Source organism: Solanum dulcamara, chromosome 4 (assembly GCF_947179165.1).
Source record: "Solanum dulcamara chromosome 4, daSolDulc1.2, whole genome shotgun sequence".
NCBI classification, from domain to species: domain Eukaryota; kingdom Viridiplantae; phylum Streptophyta; class Magnoliopsida; order Solanales; family Solanaceae; genus Solanum; species Solanum dulcamara.
The window spans coordinates 5,363,656-5,382,561 of NC_077240.1; the positions used below are offsets into that span (position 1 = coordinate 5,363,656).

An 18,906-nucleotide genomic window follows, 5' to 3' on the forward strand; every position below is an offset into this window, starting at 1 on the left:
AAATACTTCACATATACCTTTTTCATCTTAAGAAAGTGAAAAAAATAATTTTTTGATTTTTAATTTTTTAAAAATTCATGAATGGAATATATTTTTTTTTGAGAAAGTAAAAAGATAAATATATATATATATATATATACCCATACATGTGAATTTTTTTTAGAAAAGTTTAGGGGTATATATAATCTTTTTCACGCATGAATTATTTTTTGACTTATTTGATTATCATTATTTGAGTTTTTAATTCTTATTTTATTTTTATTTTTTCATTCTTTGGTGTAAGTATAAGAGAATAAAAAGAAGTGTGAATGAAAAAAAAAATTAAAAACTATTTTTTTTGCAGCTATACTGTAATTTAAAGCTATTTTTTTTTGCTTCTGTATTGTAATTTAATTTTTGTATCTATAAAAAAAATTGGGCATGTATAATAAATTTTACAATAAAAGTAGTAAGAAAAATAAATTTGACCATCAAAATAATAAATTCAAATTAGCAGTTTGAATCAAAAAAATCAAAAGAATAAATTATATATGAGAAGGATCAAATATACCCCTATATGTATTTTTTCTTAATAAAAAACTTTTTTTAAAAAAATTAAAATTAACTTTTTCACTCCCTTTAAAGGAAAAAGGTATTTGTGAGTCATTTGTGTAATAATAGGGATATATATGAGTCACTTTCACAATGAGTGGTATACCAGCTCTAAATAACAAAGTTGAGGGGTATATCAAACCTTTTCCCTTGAAAAAATATACTCCATCCGTTCCTATTTGTATGTTACTATTTTAGATTTCATGTCGCTTAAAAAACTAGATAAGTTTTACATTTGTATCCTTATTTAGTGTTCTCTTGAAGTTAGTTTTCAATAATTGAACATAAAATTAATTTATTTTAACTAATAAAATTGACCAATAAACATGAATCAATCATTTAGTTTTTCTATGTTGAACAAATTTATACTTTCAAGGCTAATAACTCTTAAGGGTAAAATAAAAAAAAACAATGTTATTTATGTATTGATTTTGTGAAATGACAAATATTATGAAACATCTATTTTTAGTAAATGCGACATATAAATAGGAATAGAGAGAATCATTTATTTGGTCAAACTTTCAAAATTTATTTATTTATAGAAAGTATTTTTTTAAAAACTTATGTTTGACTAATAAATCTCAAAAACCACTTTTACCAACATGAATTTATGGTTTATCAAGATTTTATTTGGAAACAAAAAATATTTTAAAAATCTTTAAAACAACTTTTAATATTACTTAAAAAAACACTTATTTTCTTAAAAGCTTAGTCAAACACCTCAATTCTCTAAAATAAATTTATATATTTTTTAAGTAAAAAACAACTTGATTTCTAAAAAAATTATAAAACAAGATTAGTAATTACTATCTCAATTTCATCTTATTTGACTCATGTTAAATTAACAATTCTGTAGAAAATTTCTATTAAAATATATTTTGCTAAGCTAGAATTTAAATTTAACTATTATTATTTTTAATATTAAGAATAGAAAAACTATGTTATAAAACTTTTAAAAATAAAATAACTATATAAAGGCAAGGTTATATGAAATAGAGAAAAAAGTAGGTGCCTTCTTCCATGGGAAATAAGACCAGAAATATAAATATAAAAATTATAAAATAAGGTTTTTAAACACACATTTGAGACATGGTAACAACATACTGTGTGAGGTTTTGGTCCAGTTCAAATTGGGGAAAACGAGTAACCATTTTGCGTTGTTTCTTGGGCAGTAAGACAGAATTTTTTTCTTTTTTGTACCCAATCCATGAGACCTCCCCTCAATCAAATTCACGTCTAGGGTTTTACTGTCGTCAATCTCCGGTGATCTTGTAGAGTATTCAACCCTAAATCAATCATTTGTCATGGCGGAAGAAACATCACCGTCAAACACTCCCGATGGGTCGTCGTCGTCGTCATTGGGTCATTCAGTGATACCTATAGTGAACAAGCTCCAAGACATATTCGCACAGCTAGGAAGTCAATCCACCATTGAGCTGCCGCAGGTTGCTGTGGTAGGGAGTCAAAGTAGTGGTAAATCAAGTGTGCTCGAGGCGCTTGTAGGTCGTGATTTCTTGCCTAGAGGTTCTGATATATGTACCAGGCGACCTCTTGTACTACAGCTCCTTCAAACAAAGCGTAATCCTGATGGTACTGATGAGGAATGGGGAGAGTTCTTGCACCTTCCTGGCAAACGTTTCTATGATTTCAATGAAATTCGTTGGGAGATTCAGGTATTTCTTGAGTTGCAATAAAATTGGTGCACTGCAATGTATGTAAATTTATTCATTTTCTTAACACATGTATGCATGTTCCAATAGGAAAGTACTAGTTAGTTTGATTGAATAGCAAATATTTTGTTTCAACCCCTTACTCCTGACTAGCCTCATATACTGAATCAGCCTATGCAGTAAGTTATAACTATCAATGGAAGTAACAATGCAAAAGAAAAATGTGTTCGAATCCCTGTCTATCATTAGGCGTACTGGTTTACGGAGTCTTCTTTGCGAGATTTTGATTAGTGATTATTAGAAGATGAAGAGTTTATTCATAAGACTCGAGCTCTCATTAACCACTGTCCTTCTGGAGCACTATTACAATTTTAAATAATGTTAAAGTTATGATCTGCATTGATCTAGTTAACACACTTTTTCAGCTCTTTTGTTCGAGTTCATTTATCTGTTCGGCTGGCCATGAATGGTTACAAAAGAGGTAGGGGTAGGCCGAAGAAGTACTGGGGAGAGGTGATTAGACAGGACATGGCGCAGTTACAGCTTACCGAGGACATGACCTTAGATAGAAGGGTGTGGAGGATCCACATTAGGGTAGAAGGATAGTACATAGTCTCGCTATTCTTCCCTATTCGTAGGTGTATTAGCGCATTACAACTTTGTGTGCTCTAATTTCTATTATTTCTATTTCTGTTATTATTTATTACTTTCTATATTTTGATTACTCTATTTTATGTGTGACACTTTTGTTATTTGTTTTTCACATAACGCTTTTAATTTCTTAGCCTTATCTGACATTTTTTATGCTTTTATTGAGGTGAGGGTCTCCAGGAAACAGCCGTCCTACCTTGGTAGGAGTAAAGTCTGCGTACACTCTACCCTCCCCAGATCCCACGTTGTGGGATTTCACTGGGTTGTTGTTGTTGTTGTAGAAAACACCTAATTTATCTTAAAAGACTAGTATTAAGTATTTTTATGAAGTAGACTAAATTATTAAGTATTGCATCTACACCTCGGTAAAAAACTAGTTCATTTATCTTTCAATTGTGAGAACACCTAATTTTTCTTAAGAGACTAAATTAGTAAGTATTTCTTTTTATGAAATAGACTAAACTGCTAAGTATTGCAACTATGCTTCGTTCAAAAAGTAGTTGAAGTTGGTCATCCCCTCTATGTCCTTCCATTCTATTCAAGCCATTGATTGGTTGATCTATCACTCCTTTGTCTTATGGGTATAAGTGTATGTTGTTTAAATTGTCATGCTAGTTATGATGATATTATTGCTCAGATGTTATTGTTCACGCGCCCTGGGAATCACTCATCTTAGATTGTTAAACAGTGTATTGGCATCTCATTTGTACACTTCTCCCACTAATTTAGTGGTTACATATGGACACTCCTCTTTCTTTTGCATAGGATCCACTTTGGTCATCGCAATATGTAGTTGAAAAACTGACGGGAATGTAAGTTATCTTTCAAAGGGACAATGCTCTATCCCTATTGCAATATATACAATATCTATATGGTAAGCTGTATTCTAAAGATAGTGTCTATTTGACATGAGCAAGGAGAAACAGTAATTCTGATTGAAGGATTATTGGCTTATCTGTGCATCAATTATGATTTAAGAAGATAGTTTTTTTTTTATCAGGTAAACAATTTCATTAATCATAAGGCCAAAATCGGCTGTATACTAGAAGTATACCAAAAAGTAAAGAAGCTACGAAATGGCATGGTTCTCTACAAAAGACACCCAATTCCCTATACATCCCGGACCTACACAAGTGCACCAAGAATAAAAATAAATAAGGGACCGAAGACTACTACTCAACTGCTCAAAACTCATTTCTTCCCCTTCAAAAGCCCTCCTATTTCTCTCCCCCCAAATAATCCATATCAAAGCCAGAGGAACAAAGAGATAGTAATTAGACTGATCGTGGAATTTGATATGGAAATGTATGCATAGTAACTTCTACTAGCAAGGATTGCATGAGGGAAGGACACTCCACATAATGCAATCTCAGTTATTGATCATTTGGATTTCTTTTCCTTGAAATTTCAATACTTCTTTCTCTTTTCTAACTGCCAATTTTTCATCATTGACATTAGGCGGAGACAGATAGGGAAGCAGGAGGAAATAAAGGTGTCTCGGACAAGCAGATACGATTGAAAATTTTCTCACCAAATGTTCTTGATATTACTCTAGTGGATTTGCCTGGCATAACAAAGGTGCCTGTTGGAGATCAACCTTCTGACATTGAAGCTCGGATCAGAACAATGATCATGTCTTATATTAAGCTCCCAAGCTGCTTAATATTGGCTGTAACACCAGCTAATTCTGACTTAGCCAACTCAGATGCTCTTCAGATTGCTGGGAATGCTGACCCTGATGGTATGTTGCAACAATATATTTTGTGCTAGGGAGTTTAGTTGTTTAGGTGCTTTCTTATATGAGAGATTCTTCTTGCAGGTTATCGAACCATTGGAGTCATCACAAAGGTTAGTGTGAAAGGAAATGAATTTCATCCTTGAGTTGATTATATCTTTTCTCTGATAATTGTTTTAAATTGGTTGTGTTTCCATTGTTTTTGCAGTTGGACATCATGGATAGGGGTACTGACGCTCGTAACTTTTTACTTGGAAAAGTGATTCCCCTTCGCCTTGGTTATGTTGGTATAGTGAATCGTAATCAGGAGGTAATACATCCAGCTACACTATTGGTGGAGAATATTGTTCTCTCATGAGTTTTGTTTTTTCTTGAGTTTTGCTCATTTGATTCATATGTATGTTTTAGGGTTGCATATGAGGTTACCATATTTCTTTTTAAACCTGTAATTCCTATCAGGCATGTTGTGATGGGCGTAGAACCAAAAATGAATAATTGTTCACTTCTTCATGGATATCTACAGTCTTTAGGTGTCTGAGAGGCACCTTTACCAAGTTTTCTTTCCCTAGGAGTGGTTTTGTTTATCTAACTGCATGTTTTTGATATTCTTACTGAATTTTAAACTGATACCTTTAGATATATGTGGTTTTGACCATTTTCATGGTCATCTTTGCACAACAACAGCTTCTTTAGGACAAAAAAATCTGTTGCGCTGGCCATACTTATTTTTCAAATACTGCTCGGAAGATTGCATATTTACCTTCATGTCTGAAGCATGTGATACATTTCAGTCTTGTTTCCTTTTAAATCTTGGCTGCTAAATTGGCATTTGGCTGCTAGCTTTTCATTTTGTTGTGCGATTTTCCTTTTAGAGCACAAAGTAATCTTTATTGAATACCACAAGCCAATGTTTTATTTTGAATCCTTAAATAATACAATTATTTTTAAGGATACTTAAAAGCACTAATAGGACGCCATAACCAAAAAAATCCAAGGAAAAGGGATGGTATTTTTGAAGCATCTACAATTAAACCTATGATGGATCAATAGAGGTAATAAACTGTTCAAGCTTTATGATTCCTCTCTGCACTCTTTCCTGTTGAGCCAAAAGAAAAGACTCTTGAGGCATTATAGGGCACCCTATAATAGTCCTAAAGGACAGATGAATGAATAGAGAAAGGTATAGCCATTGAACACCAGAAGAGGACCAGAACGAGTGTCAAGATCTAATGCAACTTTACAGTAGTGAAAAACTTGAAAATCTTAAAAATTGTATTCAAATGAGGAAAATCTTAAGAGCCAGTGCATAATATACAACAAATCTACTTTTTGTGCTGCTTGTAGTAGTCTAGATTGATTAGTATATACAAGTACAAGGTAAAGATTTTGTTCATTGGAGAGAAAAGTATAGGATAACAAGATAACAGTGTGCTATATATGAGCAACAGTATCTGTGTGCATATATTCATAAATATTTGCTTTATAAGTCTTTAATACTATATCTAAATTATGCAAAACAGGATATTATGATGAACCGGAGTATTAAAGATGCACTTGTAGCTGAGGAGAAGTTCTTCCGCAGCCGTCCTGTATGTTTTCTACCATCTCTTTTTTAGTTGATTTCATGTCTATATCAATTAACAATCTTCTGTTTTATCTACTTTTTCTTGAAGGTATATAGTGATCTTGCTGATCGCTGTGGTGTACCTCAATTGGCAAAAAAGTTGAACCAGGTAATCTGTGCTGGTCAAAGTAACAGTGATTGTTCTTTTATTGGGTTGCCACATTGTTCGCATTACATCCTTGTAGGACCAAATATTTATAGAATATGTGAACCACAATAAGGTCAAACATTATATTTTATTATTTTCCAGTAATTTTCAAAATACCTCCAAATCAATTAATTACTTATTATTTTCATCCTCTAAAGTTATTTTTGAGTTTTAAAAATGTAATTGACATGTTGAATTCCAAAAAGAAAAGGCGGCAAAAGGTCATGTTTTGAGAAATACTACATGCTTACCTTGTCACTGGTGGTTGTAAAAAATAGTTTTTTACACACAGTAACCATGTTATGGCACAAGAGAAGCACAAGATGAACAACAGTTATACATGTAGTGGCCTGTGTTGTTATACCTTTCTTTTTGGGTTTCCTGCATATGTAATCAGGGATTTACCAAGCAGTTTATTTCTTCCTGAAAAAGTATACATCATAGTTTGGATGCTCTTTCTGTATGATAAATTCTAGTGTCCTGTATGTGTCAATATGGTCTCCTAATACATACCTTGCTGTTTGTTGGATGAGAGTCATGTCTTCTTTTGTATTTTTACTTATTTCTGGGGTTATTTTCTCTAAAGACGTGTTAATGCTGTCTTTCCTGTTTACGGTTGCACCTTTTTTTACTTGCATTTTGTGCAACAGATACCTTTTGTCTTCTTATTGTTTTCCACATCAATTAGATGATTGGCTATCACCCACCTTCACCCCAATCCCATCGATTGTCCTGTTCCAAAGGAAATGCAAATTTTACATGCGCGCTGTTTGATTTCCAGTTGTGGTATGGGATGCTTTGAAATCAGATATTAACTTGAACATCTTGTTTAATGCAGATTTTGGTGCAACACATCAAAAAACTTCTTCCAGGATTGAAATCACGCATTAGTGCTGGACTTGTGTCCGTCGCAAAGGAGCATGCTAGCTATGGGGAGATCACGGAGTCAAAGGTAACTTCTTTTGTTTTCCCTATGCTTTACTAAGCACTTACCTGAAGTTCTGGAGAGTTTGTTGTCATAATACTACCACTTGTTGAGTCCTGTAGGGTTTCTTTCTGCTAGGTTACTGTAGTTTGTTCAGCTAGTGTTTCTGAACTATTTATTGACATCATTGTGCTAATCCCCTGAATCTAGGCTGGTATGGGTGCTCTCCTTCTGAACATTCTTTCCAAGTACAGTGAAGGTAATGTGGTCTAAACCTTGTAATATTTGATAGTAGTCCTCTACTAGATTCTATCTCCTATATCCGATGTTGCTTTCTGGTATAAAATATCATATTAATTGACCATTTACACTTCCTGACCTCATTACCAGTGTGTGTCTTTTTTATTTTGTTTTTTCTTTGGGTCGAGAGCAGCATTCTCTTCAATGATAGAAGGCAAAAATGAAGAACTGTCAACTTCTGAGCTGTCTGGTGGATCAAGAATTCATTACATTTTTCAGAACATATTTGTGAAGAGTTTGGAGGTCTACTTCTTTCATATTAACTTTGTTTTTGATGGGTAAAAGTTTGTAAAGTTTCGCATTAGCTTTTGCAATGCTTACTTTATTCTTTTCTTGGTTGGAGAATTGAAATGCATCTATAGACTTGGTAATTTTTGCAGATAAATGACATTGCTGCCATTTTTGTCAATAGATAGCTATGATGTATGCTTTTGTTGGTATGGCCAACTCTGAATGGCTCATAACGCTTTTATTGGACATTAAATATTTTATCAGTATTGTCTTCATAAATTGTTGCTAAGGTTGTGGTGCACATGTACAATCCATAAATAATATTCATATGTTGTCCACGTAAGTTGGTTTTCATCCACGTACATAGTCACATAATCAGAATCTATCTTCCATTTTGAATAGTCTTTTATTGACCATCTACTTCTGTCAATAAACCACAAATTCTTACAGTTAGGTTTCATATTCAAGAGTTCTAAATCTTCAAGGCTATAAAAAATTGTTGATGACAGACAAAAATTTTTTTTAGTAACTTTGCATAATTAGTATGTTGGTGTGTATAATTTGGAATGTTTATCCTAGGTTCAGTTGCTTATCAAATTTCATTAGATTTCTCTCTCCCGCAGGAAGTTGATCCTTGTGAAGATTTAACCAATGATGACATCCGAACTGCCATTCAAAATGCAACGGGTGCCAAATCTTCATTATTTGTGCCAGAAGTAACTCCAAAGGATTAACCTGTTCTTTGCTTTTGAGCCAATAGTTCAACGCTTTCTCGAATACTTCCTGTAGTATTTATGACAATTGGTTGGTTGCATCTTAATATTGTGTATATGCAGGTGCCATTTGAAGTTCTCATCCGAAGGCAAATAGCACGTTTAATGGACCCGAGTTTTCAGTGTGCAAGATTTATATATGATGAGCTGGTTAAAGTAGGCCAATGTTGACAACCTTTTTATTCTGGTTATGCTAATTGCTGTTCTAACTTGAATGATTCCTTCGTAGATGAGTCATTGTTGTATGGTCAATGAGTTGCAACGGTTTCCAATTTTGAGAAAGCGCATGGATGAGGTTATTGGAAATTTTTTGCGTGAAGGACTGGGACCTTCAGAAGTAATGATTGGGCACCTTATTGAGATGGAAGTATGTCAAAATGTTGGGTTTTTTTTTTTTTTTTTTTGCTTATACTTGATACAACAAACACATTTGATGATCAAGTTTGTTGAGTATCGATAAGTGTCAACTATTTTGAAATCTTAAGCTAGAATTTGAATCCGTTCTTCCCGTACATAGCACAATCAAATTTTGCGATTGCTGTATTGCTCTGCAGTTGTAGTTTACTAATGGCTTCAGGGTGTATGCTCATCTGATATCTCAAATAAAAAAAATAGCTCATTTGATAGTTGCCAAAGGCATCTTGCAGTAAAAGTTTGTGAATTGCTTTAGCAAATCACTAAAATTCTTATGCAGTTTTTGCTGTTAAAGTTTGTATATTGTTCAACTTAATTATTTTTTCTGTTGCAGATGGATTACATAAATACTTCACATCCAAACTTTATTGGTGGGACTAAAGCTCATGAGATGGCATTACAGCAGGTCAAGTCCTCTAGGATTGCTGCACCTAATCCGAGGCAGAAAGTAAATTTTTCATTTTGTTGTTCATAATCTTTCGCAATTGGTCTTGCAAATTATATCATACTGATATTAATTTTTTGTTTGTTTATTGTTACTCAGGATGGTGTAGATTTAGAAAAAGCACCAACCTCTGAAAGAAGTCTAAAATCACGTGCTATTCTTGCCAGAGCAGTTGGTGGTTTTGTCCCTGATCAGGTTGGCCTTTTCTTCTATACCATCTCCAAGCTTAGTTTTTCATCGTCTCCCTGATTAATATCGCACAGCTTTCAAACATCAAGTAGTAAAAAACTTAAGTTACTTGCATTGATTAGTGTTCATTTTGCCCTGGGAATAGATTGTTCGGCCTGCTCCAGAAGCTGAGAAAACTACAGCATCAGGTGTGTTTCCATCTGGTGATACATGATGTGTTCATTTATGCCACATGTTTGTTACTCTAATATACATGAGTGTTTAGTCATTTTGACAAGTTAAATATCTTATTGACAAGAAGGAATGAATATTGTATACAAGGATTAGCCATTTGCAAATGCGGCTTGATGAAAAAGTCCGTCCTTATGTAACTTATGGTACTGTTTAGCTCAAAAAACGCCATGAATTTTTCTGTTGCTGCTTATTATGAATTCATTTCCTTTCTCTGTATAATCTTTAGAAAAATATTTTTTGCTTGGTCTTATTGCCAAGCCATTGCTGACATATTTCTTCATTAGGATCAAATGTTGGTTCAAGTTGGGGAATATCATCAATATTTGGTGGCTCGGACAATCGTCCATCTGTAAAAGACAATTTCATTAGCAAGCCATTCAGTGATCCTGTACAGAGCATGGATCATGCTTTCTCAACGATCCACTTGAGAGAGGTATGAATTTTGAAGGCCCTCTCTGCTGTATGATTTCTTTATGGATTAGGTTGGTGATAAAATTAAACATAACATCTCTATATGTTTTACTTGAAGCCCCCAAGTGTCTTGAGGCCTTCAGAAACTCATTCAGATCAGGAGACTATAGAAATTGCCATTACAAAACTGTTGTTGCGGTCATACTACGACGTTGTCAGGAAGAATATTGAAGACTCAGTACCTAAAGCAATCATGCATTTTCTGGTAATTCTGAATATCAATGACTTGGTCCTCCACTTATTTCATGCTTTGTGTTGACATCTATGTGAGTGACCTTTCAACGGACTTATGCTTAGGGGTTCTTTGTTTCCATCTAGTAGCAGTCTTGAGGATTCCTAAATCTACTCTTCTAGCAGTTTCTATGTTCTGATTAAATGATGATAGAAGTTCTTCCCATCTCATTGCATTCTCTTATTTCCTTCTTTTGATGTTCTCTTTCAGGCAGATTTTTCAGCATTAGAAGACACTGACCCTAGAATAAGTAGTAATATGCCAACATGGGATTTTAGACAACCTGGGGGCAGAATGGATAAAACAAACACAGTAATCTGCTTTCTGTTATATTCTAAAAGCACAGGGGACTAGTGGTACTGTTTGGTTTTCTGCCAACAGTTAATAGGCTAGCTTTTTTATCTGGGAAAAGTAACTTTCTCTATTCTACCTTCAGCTAACTTCTTATTGTGTCATAGTATTGATCAGTCAAGTTCCATTCAGGTATTCTTTCAATTGCTGATTCTGTGAAAATTGTGAACTTCTTTATTTTATCTGGTGGAAATTTCTGTATAGTTGGAACTCTCGACTACCTTTTGTTGATACAATTTGTCTAAATAGCCAATATGAGGGAAATAGTATCTTGTGTCTCTTAGCTTTATTTTGAGACTCTGCATGTTGTGTTTTCAGGTTTTAGTAAGAATGCTTATGTGATTTTCATTTTCGATTCGGTATTCTTTTTTGTTGACAAAATGGTGTTTTAATCCTTTCTCCAGGTAAATCACACCAAAAGAGATCTTCACAATGTGTTTATCAAGAAACTCTACAGGTATTTTAAGTGGAATTTCTTTTTTATCAAGATACTTTACAGGATAGTGACTAATTGATCCTTTATTAGTTATGTACTTATATGTTGTTTCTAGCGCCTGGCAGCTTAGCCAATTCAAATGCTACACAATTTGCATGTACTCGTAGTTTTTATCAATGGTGCTTGCTATTTGTTGCAGAGAAAACCTCCTCGAAGAAATGTTGCAAGAACCTGATGAGATAGCCATGAAGAGAAAGCGTACACGTGAGACACTTCGTGTTCTTCAGCAAGCTTACAAGGTCAAATCGCCACCATTTTCACCGAGTATATTTTTGCATCTATTACATTTCAAGGCTCACTAAGCTTTATGATAGAATGCTTATGGTTTTGATAACTATAATCTTATTTTAGGCTTTGATTAGGAACTAAGCAGAAAAGTTTGTTTTAGGTTGGGAAGAAGTATGACAACATTAACTCGTAATGTGCTTTGCCTCTTTCTCATTTTCATTGTACTCAAGTTCAGCCAAATATTCTGATTGCCATTGAACTCCTTCTGAAGCTGTCTGTAACTATTCCTAGTGGTTTCGATTCTTTAAGATGTTCTGTTTGTCATCATTCTCTAGGCTTCCTTGGCTTATAATGACTTTACTTAGGAAGTATTGTTCAGCTGGAACTAATGTTTTCTGGTTTGCAGACATTGGAGGAGTTACCGCTTGATGCTGAGACAGTTGAGAGGGGTTATAGCTTGGGTACTGATCCGACAGGCCTTCCAAAGATTCATGGGCTTCCAACATCATCAATGTACACCACAAGCAGTGGCTCAACTGATTCATACACTGGTTCTCCTAAGAACTCTAGATTGCGCAATGCATCCCATTCAGGTGAGCTACAGTTACCAATGTATGGTGGTGCAGATTCAAACGGTGGTGGGCATAATGTTGGTATTTATCCAACAGTAGGTGTATAGGAGACTCAAAAGATGCAGGGGGTGACCATTCATGAGTGAATTTATTTGATCTCTCCACCATCATCGCCAACCCTGTCTCTGGGGGCAGTGGAGTGCTACTATTCTTTGTCATGGGGGATGTTTGCTAAGCTGATCGCTATTCCCACACAGTCTGTTTCTTTCGTCAACTATAAATTCATTGTTCGTAGAAGCTTATACGAAAAAAATAATAGGGAGTTTTAGTCTTTGTAGGATGAGGCTAGTTTTGTTGCCTTTTGGTATGATAATTGGCAATGTATTATCTAGCCGTCAATTTTTGAATTCGATCCTTCATTTGCTTTCTCAATTTTGTCAAATGCGATTATAGGAGGTATCATCACTTGTGTATAGTATGCCTTTTATTTTGGGAAATTCTTGTCATTTTCTGCACAACATGTTCCTCTTCTATACAGATTGCTGTAGGTCTAGTGTTATACCTCCGGTACCTGCAAATGTGGGTCGACTTTTGTGGTCAAAATTATAGATGTGTGGATTTCACCATTGCTACTATACTAGTCCTTACCTTGCTGTTATAGTATAATCAGTACTTTTTAAGCCATCTACTGTTTAATCGTGCCTAAGAAATAATTAAACCCAATGTGATTGGATTAGCTCATACGTCACATTGGTGGATTATGCAAATATCTTTTCACCCCGAGAGAACGTGAAACTAGTTGTAATAACAATTAACTTACGGAACTTAAACATTCCATAAGTTATACTCCCTCCTTGGTTTTTAATCTGTTTCAAAAAAACAATACTATTACTTAAATATATTTTGCAAGATTCTAAGGATATATTACAAAACGGAAAAGTCTCGTCTTTTTTAAAAAAAATTCTGTGCTGAGTAAAAGCTAAGACAAACTAATTAAAATGAGGGAGATATTATAAAATAAATTTAACTTAGCAAATTAATAAGAAGGAAAGACAGAAAAAAATCGTAAGAGAAAGAGAGGGTTGAGAGAATTGAGTGAGTGCTTCATTTCATAAATTCAGTGCCTTTTTATAGGCAAATTTTGAAGAAAAAATGGTGAGCTACAGTGCAAAACGAGCGAGTCTGCAATGAAAGTGGGTCCCATGGACATCCATTTTTGACTACTTTTACAACCCCCCCCCCCCTTGAATGTTCATGTACAAAAGAAAAATTCTAGTGAAAGAACAAATATCCTGAACACTCATAGATGTTGTACCTCGTTAAAACCTTATTAGAAAAAACCTAGTGGGAAAAAGCCTAATGAATGAAAAAGAGTACACACATCTGATAATATGCCTTGAGTGTTACCTCATTAAAAACCTCACCAGGAAAATTCAGTGGGACAAAACCTTGGTTAAGGGAAAAAGAGTACAACGCGTATTTTACTCCCCCTAATGAAAACTTCATTTGATATTTTGGAGATGATGCATTCAAATCTTATATCTTAGTTTCTCAAAAGTTGATGTTGGTAATGCTTTTGTGAATAAATACGCAAGATTATCACTCGAACGAACTTGTTGTACATTAATATCACCATTCTTCTAGAGATCATGTGTGAAGAATAATTTTGGTGAAATATATTTCATTCTTTCTCTTTTTATGAAGTCACCTTTCAATTGAGTTATGCACGCGACATTGTCTTCTACTATAACTGTGGGTACTTTGACATCATTTTTCAGGCTGTATCTTTCTTTGATGAACTATATCATCGATCTCAACCATACACATTCTCTACTTGTTTTATGAATTGCTATTATTTTAGCATGATTTGAAGAAGTAGCAATAATAGACTACTTTGTAGATCGCCATGATATAGCAGTTCCTCTGTGTGTAAATATATAGCCTGTTTGAGATCGAGCTCTATGTGGGTTTGATAAATAATCTTCATCTGCATAACTAATAAGGTCTGCACAACCTTTGTTAGTATAAAACGAACCCATATCAATGGTACCCTTTATGTATTGCAAAATATGCTTGATACTGTTCTAATGTCTTCGCATCGGGGATGAACTATACCTTGCTAACAACAACAACAACAACCTAGTGAAATCCCACAACGTGGGGTCTAGGGAGGGTAGAGTGTACGCAAACCTTACTCCTACCAAGGTAAGACGGCTGTTTTCGAGAGATCTTCGGCTCAAAAAAAGCATAAAAAGGGGTCAGATAAGGTTAAGAAACCCATACCTTGCTAGCAAATTAACAAAAAATGTTATATCAGGCCTGATTGTGTTAGCAATAAGTGCACCAATAGCACTGATATATGGTACTTCAGGACCAAGAAGTTCTTCATTCTCTTTTGGAGGTCGAAATGGTTCTTTATCCACTTCAAGTGATCGAACAACCATTGGAGTACTTAATGAATGTGCTTTGTCCATGTAAAATCATTTTAAAATTTTTCTCACTGTAGGCAGATTGGTGGACAAAAACTCCGTCCGCTAAATGTTCAATTTGTAGACCCAGAAAAAGTTGTCTTTCCACGGTCTTTCATCTCAAATTCTTTCTTTAGATATTCAATCGCCTTTTGGACCTCTTCAGGAGTTCCAATGAGATTTATGTCATCAACATAAACCACGAATATAACAATCTCTGATTCTATTTTCTTAATAAAAACACATGGATAAATGACATAATTTATATAGCCTTCCTTAATCAAGTACCCACTAAGGCGATTATACCACATACGCCCTGATTGTTTCAGACCATATAACGATCTTTGCAATTTGATTGAGTACATCTCCCTAGACTTAGTACATGATTAAGGCAATTTTAATCCTTTTGAGATTTTTATGTAAATTTCATTATCAAGTGAACCATAAAGGTAAGTCGTAACTACATCCATTAGATGTATTTCAAGATTTTTATGTATAGCTAAACTGATGAGATATCAAAAAGTTATTTCATCCATAACAGGTGAATATATTTCTTCATAGTTGACCCGGGTCTTTAAGAAAATCCTTGTGCAACAAGGTGTGCCTTGTATCTTACAATTTCATTTCTCTCATTTAGTTTTCGCACAAAAACCCATTTATAGCCAACTGGTTTTACACCTTCAAGGGTTTGGACTACAGATCTAAAAATTTCACGTTTAACAAGTAAATCTAATTCTGATTGAATTGCCTTTTGCCATTCTGACCAATCACATCTACGTCGACATTCTTTGACGGATTTAGACTCAAGACTTTCACTATCTTGCATGAGGTTAAGTGCAATATTATATGCAAGAACATTATCAATCGTGATTTTCGATCGATCTAAATTTATCTCATCACCAGTAGAACTTATTGAAAGTTCTTTATTCACTTGAGTCTGGGTTCATTAATTTCTTCAGGAATATCAAGATTACTCAAATCTTGAACTTCTTTAGGAGGTTCTTTTGTAGTATCATCTTTATTATTTCCACGCTTCTCTTTCTAGTATTTTTATCCCTTGAACTCAATGATCTACCATGCTTCAGGCTTGTTTGGGATTCAGAAGCTATGATACTAGTAAATGGTCTTTGGGGGACACTAATCCGAATAGGCACATTCACTGCAGGAATATGTGACTTAGTTATCCAATTCATATCAGTAAATGCATCTAGCATTTGATTTGCTATTTTCTGTAAGTGGATGATCTTCTGGACCTCCTGCTCACATGTGCAGATACGTGGATCAAAATGAGATAGTGATAAAACTTTCCACGCAATTTCTCTTTCGGGTTCCTTTTTCTCTCTCCCTAATTGCGAAAAAGTTATTTCATCAAATCGATAATTTACAAATCGAGCAGTAAATAAGTCTTCTATCAACAGTTCAAGATAGCGAATTATGGAGGGTGAGTCAAATCCAACATATATGCCCAACCTTCGTTGAGGGCACATCTTGGTACGTTGTGGTGGTGCTACAGGCATGTATACCGCACAATCAAAAATTCATAGATGGGCTATATTTGGCTCATAACTAAATACTAATTGTGACGGAGAGTATTTATTATAATTTGTCGATCTGAGACGTACAAGTGTTGCTGCATGTAAGATAGCATGACCCCAAACAGTAATCAGTAATTTTATTTTCATTAGTAGAGGTCTTGCTATCAATTGTAGGCGCTTAATAAATGATTCTGCAAAGCTATTTTGAGTATGAACATGAGCAACAAGATGTTTAATTTTTATCCCAATTGATAAACAATAATCAACAAAAGCTTGGGATGTAAATTCTCCAGCATTATCAAAGAGAATAGCCTTAATTGGATAATCTGGAAATCACGCCCTTAATTATAATTATTATTTGTGCTAATAACTTCGCAAATGCCAGGTTGCAAGATGATAAGAGGCACACATGAGACCTTCTTGATAATACATTTATTAGGACCATAAAATATCTAAACAATCCACTAGGTAGATAAATAGGTCCATGTATATCCCCATGTATACGCTCTAAAGAGCCAGGAGATTCAATGCCAATCATGCCATAGTACAAATGTATTTAGATCAGTAATCTTTCGATTTACAATCAAATGTGCTTCAATTGCACTAATTTCTGCATAGTATACGCCATACGACAAAGTCGGTAATTTTTCTAAAATATATTTCTGGCCTGAGACACTCTTGGTTATACCAAAGTATTCAGTATTCATTTCATTTAGTGTCTCAATATGATATTCATTTATGCGGATATCTTTAAAACTTAACAAGTTTCTTGGAGATTTAAAAGAGAACAATGCATTTTCTATAACAATCTTTGTCTCCTTAGACAGAAATATAGTAGCTCTTTCGGAGCCTTCAGTAATTTTTGAATTACCAGAAATTGTAGTAATATTTGCTTTTATTCTAAGCAAGTAGGAAAAATATTTCTTATGTTTAAAAATGGCATGAGTCGTTCCACTTTCAATTACACAAATATCCTCATGATTGATTATTGATCCAAATAAAATTTGAGGCATATCTATATTTTTCTTCAAAAAGAAATAAGGTAAATGTTATAATTAAAACATGACTCATTATACAAATTTTATTTATTTACATAAATTAGAAAAATATAAACATATTATTTAGTACAGACAAATGAAAGAAAAATTATTTAAATATTATCAGACTTATCAATATTCATATTTCCTTCTGGGAAAATTGAAGAAAATCAGCTATATTCAGATGCATAGGCTCAATATTATATTCAGAGATAAAGTTTGTCTCTGCATTATTTTCTGCCATTTTCAAGGATGCCTGATATAGCTGAACTAGACGTTTTGATGGCCGACAGGTCCGTGACCAGTGTTCCATACCTCCACATCTATGACATATACTTTCTGAATTTTTCTTTGGTATGACTTCTTGCTTTTCACTCTTCTTTTTATATTGTTGATCATTTCTCGGTGCCAGACGAGCATCATGATTATAATTTATTCTTCAACCACGACCACGACTGGCCATGACCTCTTTCTCGTTGGTTGTAGTTTGCCTGATTCACTTCAGGGAGTAGCAAAGAACCAACGGGCCGACTATCATGATTTTTCATTAACAGTTCGTTATAGCGTTCAGCAATAAGAAGGTAAAAAAATAATTCAGAATATTTTTTAAAACCCTCTTCGCGATATTGCTGCAGGAGCATATTCGCGGGTAAAAAATTGGAGTATGTTTTTTTAAGTTTATCTTGCTTAGTGATTTTTTCTTCGTATAAATTTAACTGAGCTATAATTCTAAACAAGGCAGAATTATATTCATTTATACTTTTAAAATCTATTAATCTCAAATTGAGCCAATCATGATGTGTCTGTGGAAGGATGACCAACTTCAGGTGGTCATATCTTTCTTTTAGATTCTTCCACAGTTTAAGGGGTCTTTTAATGTGAGGTACTGTAATTTTAACCCCTCGTCAAGATGGTGGCGGAGAAATATCATGACTTTGGCACGATCTTGACTAGATGCCATATTGTCATCTTTGGTGGTGTCTGCCAAACTCATCGATTCTAGGTGTATTTCGGTATCTAATGCCATGATGAGTAGCCTTTTTTCAGATATATCAAGAGCAACAAATTCAAGTTCAAAGATATTCGACATTTTTAAAAAATAAAATTTTACCCTTTTGTTATCTTTTTAAAATAGATCAAAATGATGGAGGCTCGTGCTGATAACGTGTTACAAAACAAACTTAACTTAGCAAATTAATAAAAAGAAAAGACAAAAAAAGAAATCGTAAGAGAAGGGGTTGAGAGAATTGAGTGAGTGCTTCATTTCATAAACTCAGTGCATTTTTATAGGCAAATTTTTAAGAAAAAGACAGCAAACTACAGTACAAAACGCATGAGTCTATAAAAATACTATTCACTATAGTGAAGGTGGGTCTCATAGACATCCACTTTTGACTACGTTTACAACAGGAGCAACACTTTTCAGATTTGTCTGTCAAAAAAATATTTTCTAGTAGGTATTAATAATGATCAATAAAACTGATAGGTGAAATAATCCAAACTAAGCAACCCCTCCTCCATGTTCCCCCCTTTTTTTCTCTGTTAAAGTATACTTTTTCTTCGGACAAATACGACATTGCAACACA

General features: G+C 34.1%; 1 protein-coding gene across 1 annotated transcript; it reads left to right on the forward strand.

The window, feature by feature from the left end:
* The first annotated feature begins 1,678 nt into the window (after positions 1-1,678).
* LOC129885712 (dynamin-related protein 3B-like) lies at positions 1,679-12,777 on the forward strand. Its single transcript, XM_055960100.1, has 20 exons — positions 1,679-2,264; positions 4,371-4,653; positions 4,732-4,760; positions 4,856-4,957; positions 6,168-6,236; positions 6,321-6,380; positions 7,258-7,371; positions 7,555-7,603; positions 7,778-7,887; positions 8,499-8,591; positions 8,712-8,804; positions 8,878-9,015; positions 9,397-9,510; positions 9,607-9,702; positions 9,842-9,884; positions 10,215-10,363; positions 10,460-10,606; positions 11,389-11,441; positions 11,620-11,719; positions 12,115-12,777. Exons 1-20 carry the CDS (start codon positions 1,896-1,898, stop codon positions 12,385-12,387), a joined length of 2,484 nt encoding a protein of 827 aa, XP_055816075.1. The 5' UTR covers positions 1,679-1,895; the 3' UTR covers positions 12,388-12,777.
* Positions 12,778-18,906: the final 6,129 nt, after the last annotated feature.